At 32.6% G+C, this 16,066-nt stretch overlaps 1 protein-coding gene across 6 annotated transcripts in view; it reads left to right on the forward strand.

The window, feature by feature from the left end:
* Positions 1–16,066, forward strand: part of LOC139498500 (uncharacterized) — a 62,904-nt gene that overhangs the window by 26,299 nt on the left and 20,539 nt on the right. For 2 of the 6 annotated variants that reach the window (XM_071286909.1, XM_071286908.1), the window contains exons 7-10: positions 2,247–2,345; positions 4,451–4,549; positions 11,848–11,904; positions 13,552–13,602. In XM_071286909.1, coding sequence (XP_071143010.1) covers positions 2,247–2,345; positions 4,451–4,549; positions 11,848–11,904; positions 13,552–13,602 — 306 coding nt within the window. The remainder of the gene's footprint in view (positions 1–2,246; positions 2,346–4,450; positions 4,550–11,847; positions 11,905–13,551; positions 13,603–16,066) is intronic. The other 4 variants (XM_071286910.1, XM_071286911.1, XM_071286913.1 and 1 more) reach the window with 4 other exon arrangements.

A 16,066-nucleotide genomic window follows, 5' to 3' on the forward strand; every position in this document is an offset into this window, starting at 1 on the left:
TTAGCTCACCTGGCCCAAAGGGCCAAGTGAGCTTTTCTCATCACTAAAAATAGAACGTAGGGGTAAAATGTAGATTTTGGTTTATAACTCTGAAACAATAGCATTTAGAGCAAATCTGACATAGTAAAATTGTTCATCAGGTCAAGATCTATCTGCCCTGATATTTTCAGACAAATCAGACAACCCCTTTGTTGGGTTGCTGCCCCCGAATTTGTAATTTTAGGGAAGTTTTCCAGTTTTTGGTTATTATCTTCAATATTATAAAAGATAGAGATAAACTGTAAACAGCGATTATGTTCAGAAGAGTAAGATCTACAAATAAGTAAACATGACCAAAATTGTCAGTTGACCATTTAAGGAGTTACTGCCCTTTATAGTCAATTTTTAACCATTTTTCTAAAATTTGAGTAGTCCTTTAAAAAAATCCTTTCCTGAAACTACTCAAATTTAGTCAAACTTGGCCACAGTCATCATTGGGATATAAAGTTTTAAAAATGTGTCCAATGACCCGGCCAACCAACCAAGATGGCAGACATGGCTAAAATTAGAACAGAGGGGTAAAATGTAGATTTTGGCTTATATCTCTGAAACAAAAGCATTTAGATCAAAAATGGTTTATCAGGTCATTTTCTATCTGCTCTGAAATTTTAAGACAAATCGGACAACCTGTTTATGGGTTGCTGTCCCCGAATTAATAATTTTAAGGAAATTTTGCAGTTTTTGGTTATTATCGTTATTATTATGATAGATAGAGATAAACTGTAAACAGCAATAATGTACAGCAAAGTAAGACCTACAAATAATTCATAATGATCAGAATGGTCATTTGACACCTTAAGGAGTTATTGCCCTTTATAGTCATTTTTTAACAATTTTTTAAAATTTGGTAAATTTTGGTAAATTTTTACAAAATATTTTCCTCTTTAACTACTGGGCGAAGCTCATTATAGATAGAGATAATTGTAAGCAGCAAGAATGTTCAGTAAAGACTGATCTACAAACAAATCACCATCACCAAAACACAATTTTGTCATGAATCCATCTGTGTCCTTTGTTTAATATGCACATAGACCAAGGTGAGCGACAAAGGCTCTAAAGAGCCTCTAGTTCTCTATTTGTTTTTATTTTTTTTCCATTATTCTCTTTTTTGTTTTCCATTATTCTCTTCTTTGTTATTTTTTTCCATTATTCTCTATTTTGGTTTTGTTTTCCATTATTCACTATTTTGGTTTTGTTTTCCATTTTTCTCTAATTTTTTATTTTTTTCCATTATTCACTATTTTGTTTTTGTTTTCCATTATTCACTATTTTGTTTTTGTTTTTCCATTTTTCTCTATTTTGTTTTTGTTTTCCATTATTCACTATTTTGTTTTTGTTTTTCATTATTCACTATTTTGTTTTTGTTTTCCATTATTCACTCTTTTGTTTTTGTTTTCCATTATTCACTCTTTTGTTTTTGTTTTCCATTATTCTCTATTTTGGTTTTGTTTTCCATTATTCACTATTTTGTTTTTGTTTTTCCATTTTTCTCTATTTTGTAATTTTTTTTCATTATTCACTATTTTGTTTTTGTTTTCCATTATTCACTATTTTGTTTTTGTTTTCCATTATTCACTATTTTGTTTTAGTTTTCCCTTATTCTCTATTTTGTTTTTGTATTCCATTATTCACTATTTTCTTTTCGTTTTCCATTATTCTCTATTTTGATTTTGTTTTCCATTTTTCTCTATTTTGTTATTTTTTTAAAACGTAGAAGGCCTGAGAAAGTGCATTTTTTGTACCTGCGATTTCCGTCTTGAGATATTTAATCAAAATATTGAATTTGTTATGTTGATTTTTGTTGACTGAATTATCTTATACAGTTTAATGTTATTTAATTCATATTTCTTTGATGAAAGAGGTCAATTTGATCTTGTTTATTCATAAAATTTTTATTTGTTCATAAAATTATGGTAAACTCACTATGCATGTTATACATGTTATAGTAAAAATCAAGGTCTTGGGACAATGACATATTTCATAATGACCCTACACAATGCATGACTGTTGTCGGTTCATTTGATGGTTTAAGAATAGATCTCTCTATCATTGACCGTGTGAATGACTATGTTTTTGAAAGAAAAAAACACTGATATTTTCTGATTTTAAAGAAACTTGTCTATATGATTACAATATTGTATAATGAAGCTCATCTTCTATCATTTATTTATTGCCATAGTCATAACTTGTCATTTTTTTACACTTAGTTTTAGAGACAGAAGATAAACCAGTAGAATCAGCGACATCTGGTGAGAACTGGGATGATGAGATAGAAGATATTGAGATACCAGTAGACAACCCATACAGTAAGATCTGATCTATTTTAAGAAATATATTTAGTAACTCTATAGACCTTCTAACTTGGCTGCCACTACTGAAAGGAAGGGTAAAAATAAAAATGTTTATAAGACATCATGACCAGCTCATACTAGCATATGTCCATGTTCAATGAACCGTGAAATTCAGGTCAAAATGGTAATATGGTATATGGTTTTAAAATATATATCATCATAATGAACATGTGTACCATATTTAGTTTACAACGTAATAGATAACTACCTTTACAAAAAGCTTTAACCAGATATACATGATATAGGACAGGTGGAGGTACAGACCAGAACACATTACACCACATCCTCTCCCCTAGAAACTTTGTTAAAAATGGAATTAAAAGTAAAAGCTGTCTTTATTAGAAATTGCATAAGGTTCTTCACAACAAACAAGTTTTTATTAGCTCACCTGGCTCAAAGGGACCAGTGAGCCTTTCTCATCACTTTGTTTCCGTCGTCTGTCGTCGTTGTTAACTTTTACAAAATCTTCTATGAAACAACTGGGCCAAATCAAACCAAACTTGGCCACAATTATTATTGGGGTATCTAGTTTAAAAATGTGTCCGTTGACCCGGCAAACCAACAAAGATGGGCCCCATGGCTGAAAATAGAACATAGGGGTAAAATGTAGATTTAGGCTGATATTTCTAATACCAAAGCATTTAGAGTAATTCTGACTGGGTAAAATTGTTTATCAGGTCAATTTCCATCTGCTTTAAAATTTTCAGACAAATCTAACAACCTGTTGTTGGGTTGCTGTCCCCAAATTAGTAATTTTAAGGAAATTTTGCAGTTTTTGGTTATTATCTTCAATATTTTGATAGATAGAGATAAACTATAAACAGCAATAATGTATAGCAAAGTAAAACCTACAAATAAGTGAACATAAGCAGAATGGTCAATTGACCAATTAAGGAGTTATTGCCCTTTATATTAAATTTTTAACAATTTTCATGAATTTTGTAAATTTTGGTAAATTTTTACAAAATATTTTCCTCTGTAACTACTGGGCGAAGCTCATTATAGATAGAGATAATTGTGAGCAGCAAGAATGTTCAGTAAAGAATGATCTACAAACACATCACCATCACCAAAACACAATTTTGTCATGAATCCATCTGTGTCCTGTGTTTAATATGCACATAGACCAAGGTGAGCGACAAAGGCTCTTTAGAGCCTCTAGTTCTCTATTTTGTTATGTTTTTCCATTATTCTCTTTTTTGTTTTTTTTCCATTATTCTCTTCTTTGTTTTTGTTTTCCATTATTCACTCTTTTGTTTTTGTTTTCCATTATTTACTATTTTGTTTTTGTTTTCCATTATTCTCTATTTTGTTTTTGTATTCCATTATTCACTATTTTGGTTATGTTTTCCATTTTTCTCTATTTTTTTTATTTTTTTCCATTATTCACTATTTTGTTTTTGTTTTCCATTATTCACTATTTTTTTTTTTTTTTTCCATTTTTCTCTATTTTGTTTTTGTTTTCCATTATTCACTATTTTGTTTTTGTTTTCCATTATTCTCTATTTTGTTATTTTTTTTCCATTATTTTCTATTCTTTATATTATAGACTATTGAAAAAACGTAGAAGGCCTGAGAAAGTGCATTTTTTGTACCTGCGATTTCCGTCTTGAGATATTTAATCAAAATATTGAATTTGTTATGTTGATTTTTGTTGACTGAATTATCTTATACAGTTTAATGTTATTTAATTCATATTTCTTTGATGAAAGAGGTCAATTCGATCTTGTTTATTCATAAAAATTTTATTTGTTCATAAAATTATGGTAAACTCACTATGCATGTTATACATGTTATAGTAAAAATCAAGGTCTTGGGACAATGGCATATTTCATAATGACCCTACACAATGCATGACTGTTGTCGGTTCATTTGATGGTTTAAGAATAGATCTCTCTATCATTGACCGTGTGAATGACTATGTTTTTGAAAGAAAAAAACACTGATATTTTCTAATTTTAAAGAAACTTGTCTATATGATTACAATATTGTATAATGAAGCTCATCTTCTATCATTTATTTATTGCCATAGTCATAACTTGTCATTTTTTTACACTTAGTTTTAGAGACAGAAGATAAACCAGTCGAATCAGCGACATCTGGTGAGAATTGGGATGATGAGATAGAAGATATTGAGATACCAGTAGACAACCTATACAGTAAGATCTGATCTATTTTATTAAGTAACTCTACAGACCTTCTAACTTGGCTGCCATTACTGAAAGGAAGGGTAAAAAGGAAAACGTTTATAAGACATCATGGTCAGCTCACACTAGCATATGTCCATGTTCAATGAACCGTGAAATTCAGGTCAAAATTGTAATATCGTATATCACGGCTGGCAATCTACACACGCAGAACATTTGGTTCTGCAATGAAAACCGTGAGAGGATTTTCCGGTTGTGCTTGAGTGGAGTAATTGTCACCGCTTCAAAAGGTATGTACATTTCTAAATCTCAATTTTCTTATTCAACTGATCAAAATATTGAAAATCGGAGAATGCTATGCTGTGGTGAATACTTTAACGAAGAGATACATGTATCATTTCCTGTTGTACGTAGAGTTGAACTCCTACAAAATCAGTTGTCCCACGAGAAATTGCCTAAAAATGTGACATTCCAATTTTGAAATGGTTCTATTTACAGACCTACAAGTTCAAATTTAGTTTTTTTTCGTGCAATGGATATGAATGTTGTTTTTGGCGGTGTGTGCGCTGTCCTGTGTTGATAGACGTCTTAATAATTCCAAAAACTACATTTTTTCATGAAGTCATGCGTGAGGGGATCGGTTCTGATTGAGGACATCGTGAATGCGTGAGGGGAGGTACAAATCATATCTTTATATTCAAGCTATGAGTCGTTGAAGCTTACCTAAATTTGGCTACATTGTTCATGAAAAAAACATATGTGAGTGTGCTTAAAAAAGTTTATGAGATTGGATTATGAAATAATTGTAGGAACCTAGGTTTAATAATATGTTTCACGAAGAATAAAGACAAAAAATGTTGTCAACGATTTTGTTTTCTTGCTACAAGTAAAAACTAGACCGATTATTTGCCCACATCTGCAAATTTGGAGACAGATTTGCAATTCAATAGTTAGACTTTATTCATATAAAGAATATGTATTTGGTGATTGATTGTATAAATCAAAATATTTAAACAAATATCAAATTTTATGTTTTTAGAATCATCTTTTTTTTTAAATAAACTAATTTAGGGGAGATAACTCCTTTCATAAATGTGTATAACATGATTTTTCCATTAAGCTTTTTTCAACTGATTTTTACAGTTCCCAGAGGGTTTAGTTCACTTCGAGGGCGGGGATAACTTGTATCTCCATGGCTTTTTGTAGAGAGTCAATTTCAGTCATCTTTTCCTTTTCCCCTCACGCATCCACGATGTCCTCAATCAGAACCGATCCCCTCACGCATGACTTCATGGAAAAATGTTGTTTTTTTGGAATTATTAAGACGTCTATCAACACAGGACAGCGCATACGCCGCCAAAAACAACATTCATACCCATTGCACGAAAAAAAACTAAATTTGAACTTGTAGGTCTGTAAATAGAACCATTTCAAAATTGAAATGTCACTTTTTTAGGCAATTTCTCGTGGGACAACTGATTTTGTAGGAGTTCAACTCTACGTACAACAGGAAATGATACATGTATCTCTTCGTTAAAGTATTCACCACAGCATAGCATTCTCCGATTTTCAATATTTTGATCAGTTGAATAAGAAAATTGAGATTTAGAAATGTACATACCTTTTGAAGCGGTGACAATTACTCCACTCAAGCACAACCGGAAAATCCTCTCACGGTTTTCATTGCAGAACCAAATGTTCTGCGTGTGTAGATTACCAGCCGTGATATGGTTTTAAAATATATAACATCATAATGAACATGTGTACCATATTTAGTTTACAACGTAATAGATAACTACCTTTACAAAAAGCTTGAACCAGATATAGGACAGGTGGAGGTACAGACCAGAACACATTACACCACATCCTCTCCCCTAGAAACTTTGTTAAAAATAGAATTAAAAGAAAAAGTTGTCTTTTTAATAGAAATTGCATATGGTTCTTCACAACAAACAAATTTTAATTAGCTCACCTGGCCCAAAGGGCCAAGTGAGCTTTTCTCATCACTTTGCGTCTGTCGTCTGTCGTCGTCGTTAACTTTTACAAAAATCTTCTCTGAAACTACTGGGCCAAATTAAACCAAACTTGGCCATAATCATCATTGGGGTACCTAGTTATACCCCATCTACGGGTTGCGGAGGGTATTATGTTTTTGACCCGTCCGTCTGTCCGTCAGTCTGTCCGTCAGTCCTGTTTCTTGTCATCGCAACTCCTCTCAAACCACACAACAGAATTTCACGAAACCTTTTTAGATGAAAAGGACATATTATGTAGTTGTGCATATCGACAGGAAATTACGATTCAATTTTTTTTCTAGGAGTTACGCCCTTTGAACTAATTTGCTTCAATGTACTACTGCAACAGTTTGTCATCGCAACTCCTCTGAAACCACACAACAGAATTTCATGAAACCTTTTTAGATAATAAGGACATACTTTGCAGATGTGCATATCGACAGGAAATTACGATTCAATTTTTTTTCTATGAGTTACGCCCTTTGAATTTATTTGCTTCAAAGTACTACTGCAACAGTTTGTCATCGCATTTCCTCTGAAACTACACAATAGAATTTTATGAAACCTTTTTAGATAATAAGGACATACTTTGTAGATGTGCATATCAACGGGAAATTACGATTCAATTTTTTTTCTAGGAGTTACGCCCCTTTTAACTTATTTACTTTAATGTAGTTCTGCAACAGTTTGTCATCGCAACTCCTCTGAAACTACACAACAGAATTTCATGAAACCTTTTAAGATAATAAGGACATACTATGTAGATGTGCATATCGACAGGAAACTACGATTCAATTCTTTTTCTAGGAGTTACACCTCTCTAAACTTATTTGCTTTAAGGTACTACTTCAACAGTTGGTCATTTCAACTCCTCTGAAACCATACCACAGAATTTCATGAATCTTTGTAGATAATAAGGACATACTACGTAGATGTGCATATCGACAGGAAATTATGATTAATTTTTTTCTAGGAGTTACGCTCCTTTGAACGTATTTGCTTCAATGTACTTCTGCAACAGTTTGTCATCTCAACTCCTCTGAAACCACACAACAGAATTTCATGAAATTTTGTAGATAATAAGGACATACTATGTAGATGTGCATATTGACAGGAAATGATTATTCTATATTTTTTCTTATACAATTTTTATTTCTTACACTTATTTAATTTCTCCAATGACAATGTGGGGACGTGGGGGTATGTGAGCGTGCTCACTAAGGTTCTTTAATTTGGAAAATGTGTCCAGTGAACCGGCAAACCAACTAAAATGGGCCCCATGGCCAAAAATAGAATATAGGGGTAAAATTTAGATTTTGGCTTATGTCTCTGAAACCAAAGCATTTAGATCAATTCTGACGGGGTGACATTGTTTATCAGGTCATGCTCTATCTGCTCTGAAATTTTCAGATGAATCAGAGAACCTGTTGTTGGGTTGCTGCCCCTAAATTGGTAGTTTTAAGGAAATTTTGCCGTTTTTGGTTATTATCTTGAATATTATTATAGATAGAGGTAAACTGTGAACAGCAATAATGTTCTGCAAAATAAGATCTACAAATAAGGCAACATGATCAAAATGATCAATTGATCCCTTAGGGAGTTATTGCCCTTAATAGTAAATTTTTAACAATTTTTCGTAAAAAGCTTATTTAACCACAATCATCATTAGGGTATGTGTCCGATGACCCTGGCGAACCAAGATGGTAGACATGACTAAAAATAGTACATAGGGTAAAATGCAGTTTTTGGTTTATATCTCTGAAACTGAAGTATTTAGAGCAAATCTGACAGGTAGCAAAAATGTTCATCAGATTTAGATAAATCTGCCCTGAAATCTTCAGACAAATCCATCAACCAGTTGTTGGGCTGCTGCCCCTGAATCAGTAATTTTATGGAATTTTTGCATTTTTTTTTGCTATTATCTTAGATATTATTATAGTATCTAATGATCATGATGATATCTTGTACTATAAATTATGATTTTAACCTTATTTTACAAAGCATCAGTAAATACAGGTGAGTGACACAGGCTCTTTAGCAAATGTTTAGAGCCTCTAGTTTAGTACGTGAACGTTCGTAATTCAAAAGGAGCCTTAACTAAAAAATGTAAAAGAAAGCCATGCAGATAGGTTCCGCATGACTTTGTGTCAAAGTGAAGGATGTTTCAAATTCTCTTGAATTTGGTGTTTTAGACTGACTGGCAATGTTTTATTAAAGCTAAGAGTCCCTCAAATACATTCAACACTATTTAACTTTTTTAAGTTATGTTCCTTTGTAATATTTACAATGTATTTATAATATGTTTTCTACGAACAAATTTGTTTGCGATTTACATATACCTTTTAAGTTTCCAGTTAGTGACAAACCTGGAATGTTTGTGGTTTTTTTGTGGGTTTGTTTTTTTTCTATAATTCTTTGGTTCGTTCTATATCATTTTTTTGATAAGGATAGAGTATTTTCCAATGGAAATGTTTTGGGCATAAAATCCGGCTCTGGGCTACTTCTAAATTTTATCACCCACCTCAAGGCTTTACATTTTAGACTCTGGGCTCCTTTCAGCAATATTTCTTTGATTCTAGGTAAAACTGAAAGGGCTTCGTAGCTTAAATATCAGGAATTAAGTTACCAGAGGTAGCCAGATCTGGGCTCCAAAAGGAATTTATAAGGCAATGTTATCACTACAAATTGTAGCAATTTAAACATCAGCAGAAAACCTGAAATTTATCTAATCACTACACATTTTTTGTTCTGAACCCTGTGGCACAAAAGATGTATTGAATATAAATATGGATTGAAACACTTATTTATGATAATCATGATATATGAAATGCACCATATAAATATTAAAATGATTTTGATTACACAAACATGCGATTCCGCAGGAGTTGACCAAACTACTTGTGTTGAGACAATAAATAAATACTGGAAATTTCTATATAGATATAGACGAAGAAATCTGATTTACAATACCTCGTTTCATTTGATTATCAAGTGTCAGTAAATCATTATGTTTTATATTCTATGCTAGTAAAAGCGTTTTAACATAAAAGCTAATTGTTTTAGTGGTGATATGAAATTATTTCGAGACTTGTGAAAACGGAGCTTATCTTGTACTTGTTCTAAAATTCAAGCATGCATATTTCTTAGTTTAAGGTAGCACAATACAAAGATTTTATAACTCCAACTCCCAAGTTTTAAAATGCTGTAACTTTCTTAATAATGCTTGTAAATTTATAAAAGTGGTAGTTTTGGATAGCTAACAGATCACTCTTTCAAATAAATGCAATGTTAGTATTATGCAACAATTATGTAACCAATTATAATGTTAACTGTGTCTAAAATATTTTTCACCAAATTTCCACTTTCAAGTGAAATTAGCTTCTGCATAGGTATCCCTAGAGGGATGATTTTATTATATGTTATTCCTATGGCCATTATCTACAAAAGGGTGTCTCAGATTTCAGATAGAATGAATAGAACAAATTTTACACCTAATTGAACATTGTCTTCTTTTATGTGGTTCGGATGTTTACACTAATTAGAGATTTATGAGAGAATGGAACACCATAGAGACAATCTGAGACACCCTTTTTGAAGCCCATGATGTGTTGATTAAGATTCCGTTAAAATTTTCTGTATAGTTAAAGAGATGATAGAGCTAAATTCATTCAAGTGAACGTACCCAGATTTTGCCTGTAATTACATAATGATTGCATAATATTTTATATTGCAACCATTTAAAAGAGTAATCTTTTATCTATCTATATATACCTCTTTTATTATTTTCTATGCATACATAAGAAAGTTACAGCATTTTAAAGGTTAGTGATTGGAAGTAAAAAAATCTTCGTATTGTGCTACCTTAAATATGAAACAATAAAGATAGCTTGCAATATTATTTCATCAGTTGATATTTCATTCATTTTCAATTAAGTCAATTATTGTTGAACGTTCGAATTCGGAGCACCTAAATCAACCAGTTATTCTATGTTGTCATTTGATCTTAGATCTTACGAATTTTAAATTTTGTGTTTAAACTATGACTCTTAAATTGTACATTTTTAACCGGATTTTTGTGACAAAAATGTCGGTTATTGATTTGGGGATGTACGGCGGGCGGGCGGTCGGTCGGTCGGGCGGGCGGGCAGCAATCAAATGTTGTCCGTGCATTAACTCATGAACCGTTCAACCAAAGCTTTTAAAATTTCAATATGTTGTTACTGACAACTAAATGAAGGTCAAGTTCAATAATGGCGATTTTGACTTTTACCGTTCAGGAGTTATGGTTCTTGAAAGATTGAAAAATGGAGTTTCCAGTCGTTTTCGTGCATTTACGCATGAACTGTTCTACCTAAGCTTCCCAAATTTTAATATTTTGTTACTGATGACAAAATGAAGGTCAAGTTCAATAATGGCGATTTTGACTTTTACCGTTCAGGAGTTATGGTTCTTCAAAGATTGAAAAATGGAGTTTCCAGTCGTGTCCGTGCATTTACGCATGAACTGTTCTACCTAAGCTTCCCAAATTTTAATATGTTGTTACTGATGACAAAATGGAGGTCAAGTTCAATAATGACGATTTTGACTTTAACCGTTCAGGAGTTATGGTTCTTGAAAGATTGAAAAATTGTGTTTCCAGTCGTGTCCATGCATTTACGCATGAACTGTTTTACCAAAGCTTCCGAAATTTTAATATGTTGTTACTAATGACAAAATAGAAGTCAAGTTCAATCATGACGATTTTGACTTTTACCGTTCAGGAGTTATGGTTCTTGAAAGATTGAAAAATGGTGTTTCCAGTCGTGTCCGTGCATTTTCTCATGAACCATTCAACCAAAGCTTTTGAAATTTTTATATGTTGTTACTGATGGCAAATTAGAGGTCAAGTTCAATAATGATGATTTTGACTTTTACCGTTCAGGAGTTGTGGTTCTTGAAAGATTGTGAAATGGCGTTTCCATTCACGTTGTTGCATTTACTCATGAACCATTCAATCTAAGCTTTTCAAATTTTAAGATGTTGATACTGATGACAAAATGGAGGTCAAATTTGATATTGACGATTTTCACTTTCACCATTCATCAGTAATGGTTCTTGTGATATTGCCAGGACACAAATAAATATTAATAAATCCGGTTTGCTGTCGTTGTGACAGCCTCTTGTAAGTTTTTGTTGCATTGCGATTGATATGTGATATCAGCATCAATATGGACTAAAATGCATAACTTCGCACCGGTTGTGTCTTGTAATGAAACATTTTTAAATGATACAGATCTATAAAACCGTCTTTTTCAGAAACTGGAAAAAAAACTGCGACACAATTCAAGTCTGACTTGTACAAACTACCACCTGGTAATTATTAATGTACTTTCAAATTACTTCTTTCTGCTCTGTTCAGTTATTGTAAAGATGAGATATTGCAATCACAAAAATGTAAAAGCGATATTGTTGTCTTTGCATACATCGCCCAGGTAGAACATTATTCTGAAAATGAATCAATTTAGATAGAGTGCAGTATTATATCATTTTATATGCTCTTAATTTACAATTGAATCTTAGATTATCTTTGAATGTTTGATACACCTGAACTAACCAGTTTTCATTTTATTTTTAGCTCACCTGGCCCAAAGGGCCAAGTGAGCTTTTCTCATCACTTTGCGTCCGGCGTCCGTCGTCGTTAACTTTTACAAAAATTTTCTCCTCTGAAACTACTGGGCCAAATTAATCCAAACTTGGCAGCAATCATCATTGGGGTATCTAGTTTAAAATATGTGTCCGGTGATCCAGCCAACCAACCAAGATGGCCACCACGACTAAAAATAGAACATAGAGGTAAAATGCAGTTTTGGCTTATAACTCAAAAAACAAAGTATTTAAAGCAAATCTGAAATGAAGTGTAATTGTTTATCAGGTTAAGATCTATCTGCCCTGAAATTTTCAGATGAATCGGACAACCCGTTGTTGGGTTGATGCTCCCTGAATTGGTAATTTGCTGTTTTGGGTTATTATCTTGAATATTATTATAGATAGAAACAAACTGTAAATAGCAATAATGTTCAGCTAAGTAAGATTTACTAATAAGTCAAATGATCGAAATGGTCAGTTGACCCCTTTAGGCGTTATTGCCCTTTATAGTCAATTTTTAACCATTTTTCGTAAATCTTAGTAATCTTTTACAAAAATCTTCTCCTCTGAAACTACTGAGCCAAATTAATCCAAACTTGGCCACAATCATCTTTGGAGTATCTTGTTTACAAAATGTGTCAGGTGACCCAGCCATCAAACCAAGATGGCTGACATGGCTAAAAATAGATTACTGAGGTAAAATGCAGTTTTTGGCTTATAACTCAAAAACAAAAGCATTTAGAGAAAATTTGACTGAGTTAATTTATAAATCTGACATGTGGTAAAATTGTTTATCAGGTCAAGATCTAACTGCCCTGAAATGTTCATATGATTTGGACAACCCGTTGTTGGGTTGATGCCCCTGAATTGTTAATTTTAAGGAAATTTTGCTGTTTTTGATTATTATCTTGAATATTATTATAGATTTACTGTAAACAGCAATAATGTTCAGCAAAGAAAGATTTACAAATATGTCAACATGACTGAAATGGTCAATTGACCCCCTAAGGAGTTATTGTCCTTTATAGTCAATTTTTAACAATTTTCATAAAATTTGTAAATTTTTACTAGCATTTTCCACTGAAACTTTACTGGGCGAAGTTCATTATAGATAGAGATAATTGTAAGCAGCAAGAATGTTCAGTAAAATAAGATGTACAAACACATCACCATCACCAAAACACAATTTTGTCATGAATCCATCTGCTTCCTTTGTTTAAAATTCACATAGACCAAGGTGAGCGACACAGGCTTTTTAGAGCCTCTAGTATATGTTTTTAGACAATGTGTGTGCTGTAATTCAGAAAAAAACACAATAAGAGTTAAACAGCCCTTTATTATCAGATATCATTATATTGTTTAATTTTTTTTTAGAAATGGTTGAAGATTCCTCCAAATCAGGGTCAGGGTTACCAAAATTATTTGGTAGGTACACATTGAACTTCTATTTATTCGTCATAAGGAGGAGGTATAATAAGAGCCTTTATTTTTTACTGAAATTGAATTCATAATAAAATTATTCAAGCTTTAAAAAATCGTGAAAACTCTATTGATACATAAACATGTAAATATGATCTGGACACTTAAGAGCAGAAAGCTCAACTGTAATGTAACTAAACCGTTATACCTATTTGACCTAAAAGACCATTTCACGCATAGTTTTTGGTCAACATATGTATGATCAACAGGTTTAATCAAAGAGATATTTTACAAACATTATTGTTTTTGTAAAATAAGTTTTGTAGCAATTTATCTTTTTTTGGAAAGCTGTTCCTCATATCCAAATAATAGTTGCAAGACCTCAATATGAGGCTTTTTGCAGTTTTTCTGTTGTGCATTAAATATAGGAAGCCTAAATGCCAGTATCTAAGACGTATTTAAATTTACATATAGTTCTTATTGTATTCAAGACATTAGACAAAAACTCAAAAGGGCAATGACTCCTATAAGAAGTAGTGATGCATTCAAACCTCTGTATTGTATTTTACCCATGTCAACCAAATTGGTTGACAGGCGGGCTCATCGTTCAGAGTTGAAACTAGATACCAAAATGATGCTTGTGTTAATTAACGTCTCCTCGAGGACGTTATTAAAAATTGAACGATGGACGACAGCAGTGCGCTGAATGCTTCTTACTACCTGATTGGAAGATATTAGGAGACGTGAATAATCAAAGTTCGTTGCTTGGTTAGGACAATCCAAACCAAGTAAATGTCTTTCAATCCCGTAGAGTATCGGATTTGTCTTCTGTATTTTAACAATTACATTATGCCTGGTGATTAATCATGCATATTGGTACACAGGTAACTTTTATCTATAAATAGCCGAATCTTCTGGAGTTTTGTAAACACGCACAACGTTAAACGATATACTACTTCATAACGTGTGACTTCACGTGTGTGGTTAAATTTGTTGATTGATATGCAAGGCTATTCGGAATGAATTATTAAATCTACAAAGCGAGAATACTTTCCATTTTCATCAGCTAAGAGAGGCTAGCCTTTTTTAGCTCACCTGGCCTGAAGGGCCAAGTGCGCTTTTGTCATCACTTTGCGTCCGTCTCGTTAACCTTTACACAAATCTTCTCTGAAACAACTGGGCCAAATGAAACCAAACTTGTCACAATCATCATTGGGGTATCATGTTTATAATGCAAATTTGTTTATCAGGTCAAGATCTATCTGCCCTGAAATTTTCAGATGAATCGGAGAAACCGTTGTTGGGTTGCTGCCCCTAAATTGGTAATTTTAGGAAATTTTGCAGTTTTTGGTAATTATTTTGAATACTATTATAGATAGAGATAAACTGTAAACAGCAATAATGTTCAGCAAAGTACGATCTACAAATAAGTGAAATGGTAAAAATGGTCAGTTGACTTTGTAAGGAGTAATTGGCCTTGATAGTCAATTTTTAACAATTCTTTAGTAAATTTTTGTAATCTTTTACAAAAATCTTCTCCTCTGAAGGTACTAAGACAAATGCCAAATTTGTCAACAATCATCAATAGGGTATCTAGTTTAAAATATGTGTCCGATGACGACCCCGCCAAAGAACCAAGATGGCCGACATGGCTAAAAATAGTACATTGGGTAAAATGCAATTTTTGGACCATATCTCTGAAACAAAAGCATTTAGAGAAAATCTGCTGTTGATAAAATTGTTCATTAGGTCAAGATCTATCTGGCCTGAAATTTTCAGACCAATTGGGCAACTTGTTGTTAGGCTGCTGCCCCTGAATTGGTAATTTTAAGAAAAATTTTGCAGCTTTTTAATATTATCTTGAATATTATTATAGATAGAGATAAACTGTAAATAGCAATAATGTACAGCAAGGTATGAGCTACAAATAAGTCAACTTGAGCAAAGCGGTCCATTGGCCTCTTAAGGAGTTATTGTCCTTTATAGTCAATTTTTAACAATTTTCATAAATTTTGAAAATGTTTGTAAATTTTTACAAAATATTTTCCACTGTCACTTCTGGGCCAATTTTATTATAGATAGAGATAATTGTAAGCAGCAAGATTGTTCAATAAAGTAAGATCTACAAACACATCACCAACTTCAAAACACAATTTTGTCATGAATCCATATGTCTCCTTCTATGTTTAAATTTAAAAAGCACATAGATCAAGGTGAGCGACACAGGCTCATTAGACCCTCTAGTTTGAAAAGCTTTTACTTGTGTTTGGTTAGATTTGACCAAGTAGTTGCAGATTTTTGTCAGGTTAACAGACGACGACGGCGACAACGAACAACGGCGACAACGGACGACGGCGATAACTGACGACGGACGCCAAGTGATGGAAAAATCTTTCTTGGCCCTTTGGAAAATTAAATTTTGCACATGTGCACATGCGCAGACTTATACTTATGTAGACAACGTGGTTCT

This window comes from Mytilus edulis, chromosome 12 (genome assembly GCF_963676685.1).
Source record: "Mytilus edulis chromosome 12, xbMytEdul2.2, whole genome shotgun sequence".
Classification (NCBI taxonomy): Eukaryota; Metazoa; Mollusca; class Bivalvia; order Mytilida; family Mytilidae; genus Mytilus; species Mytilus edulis.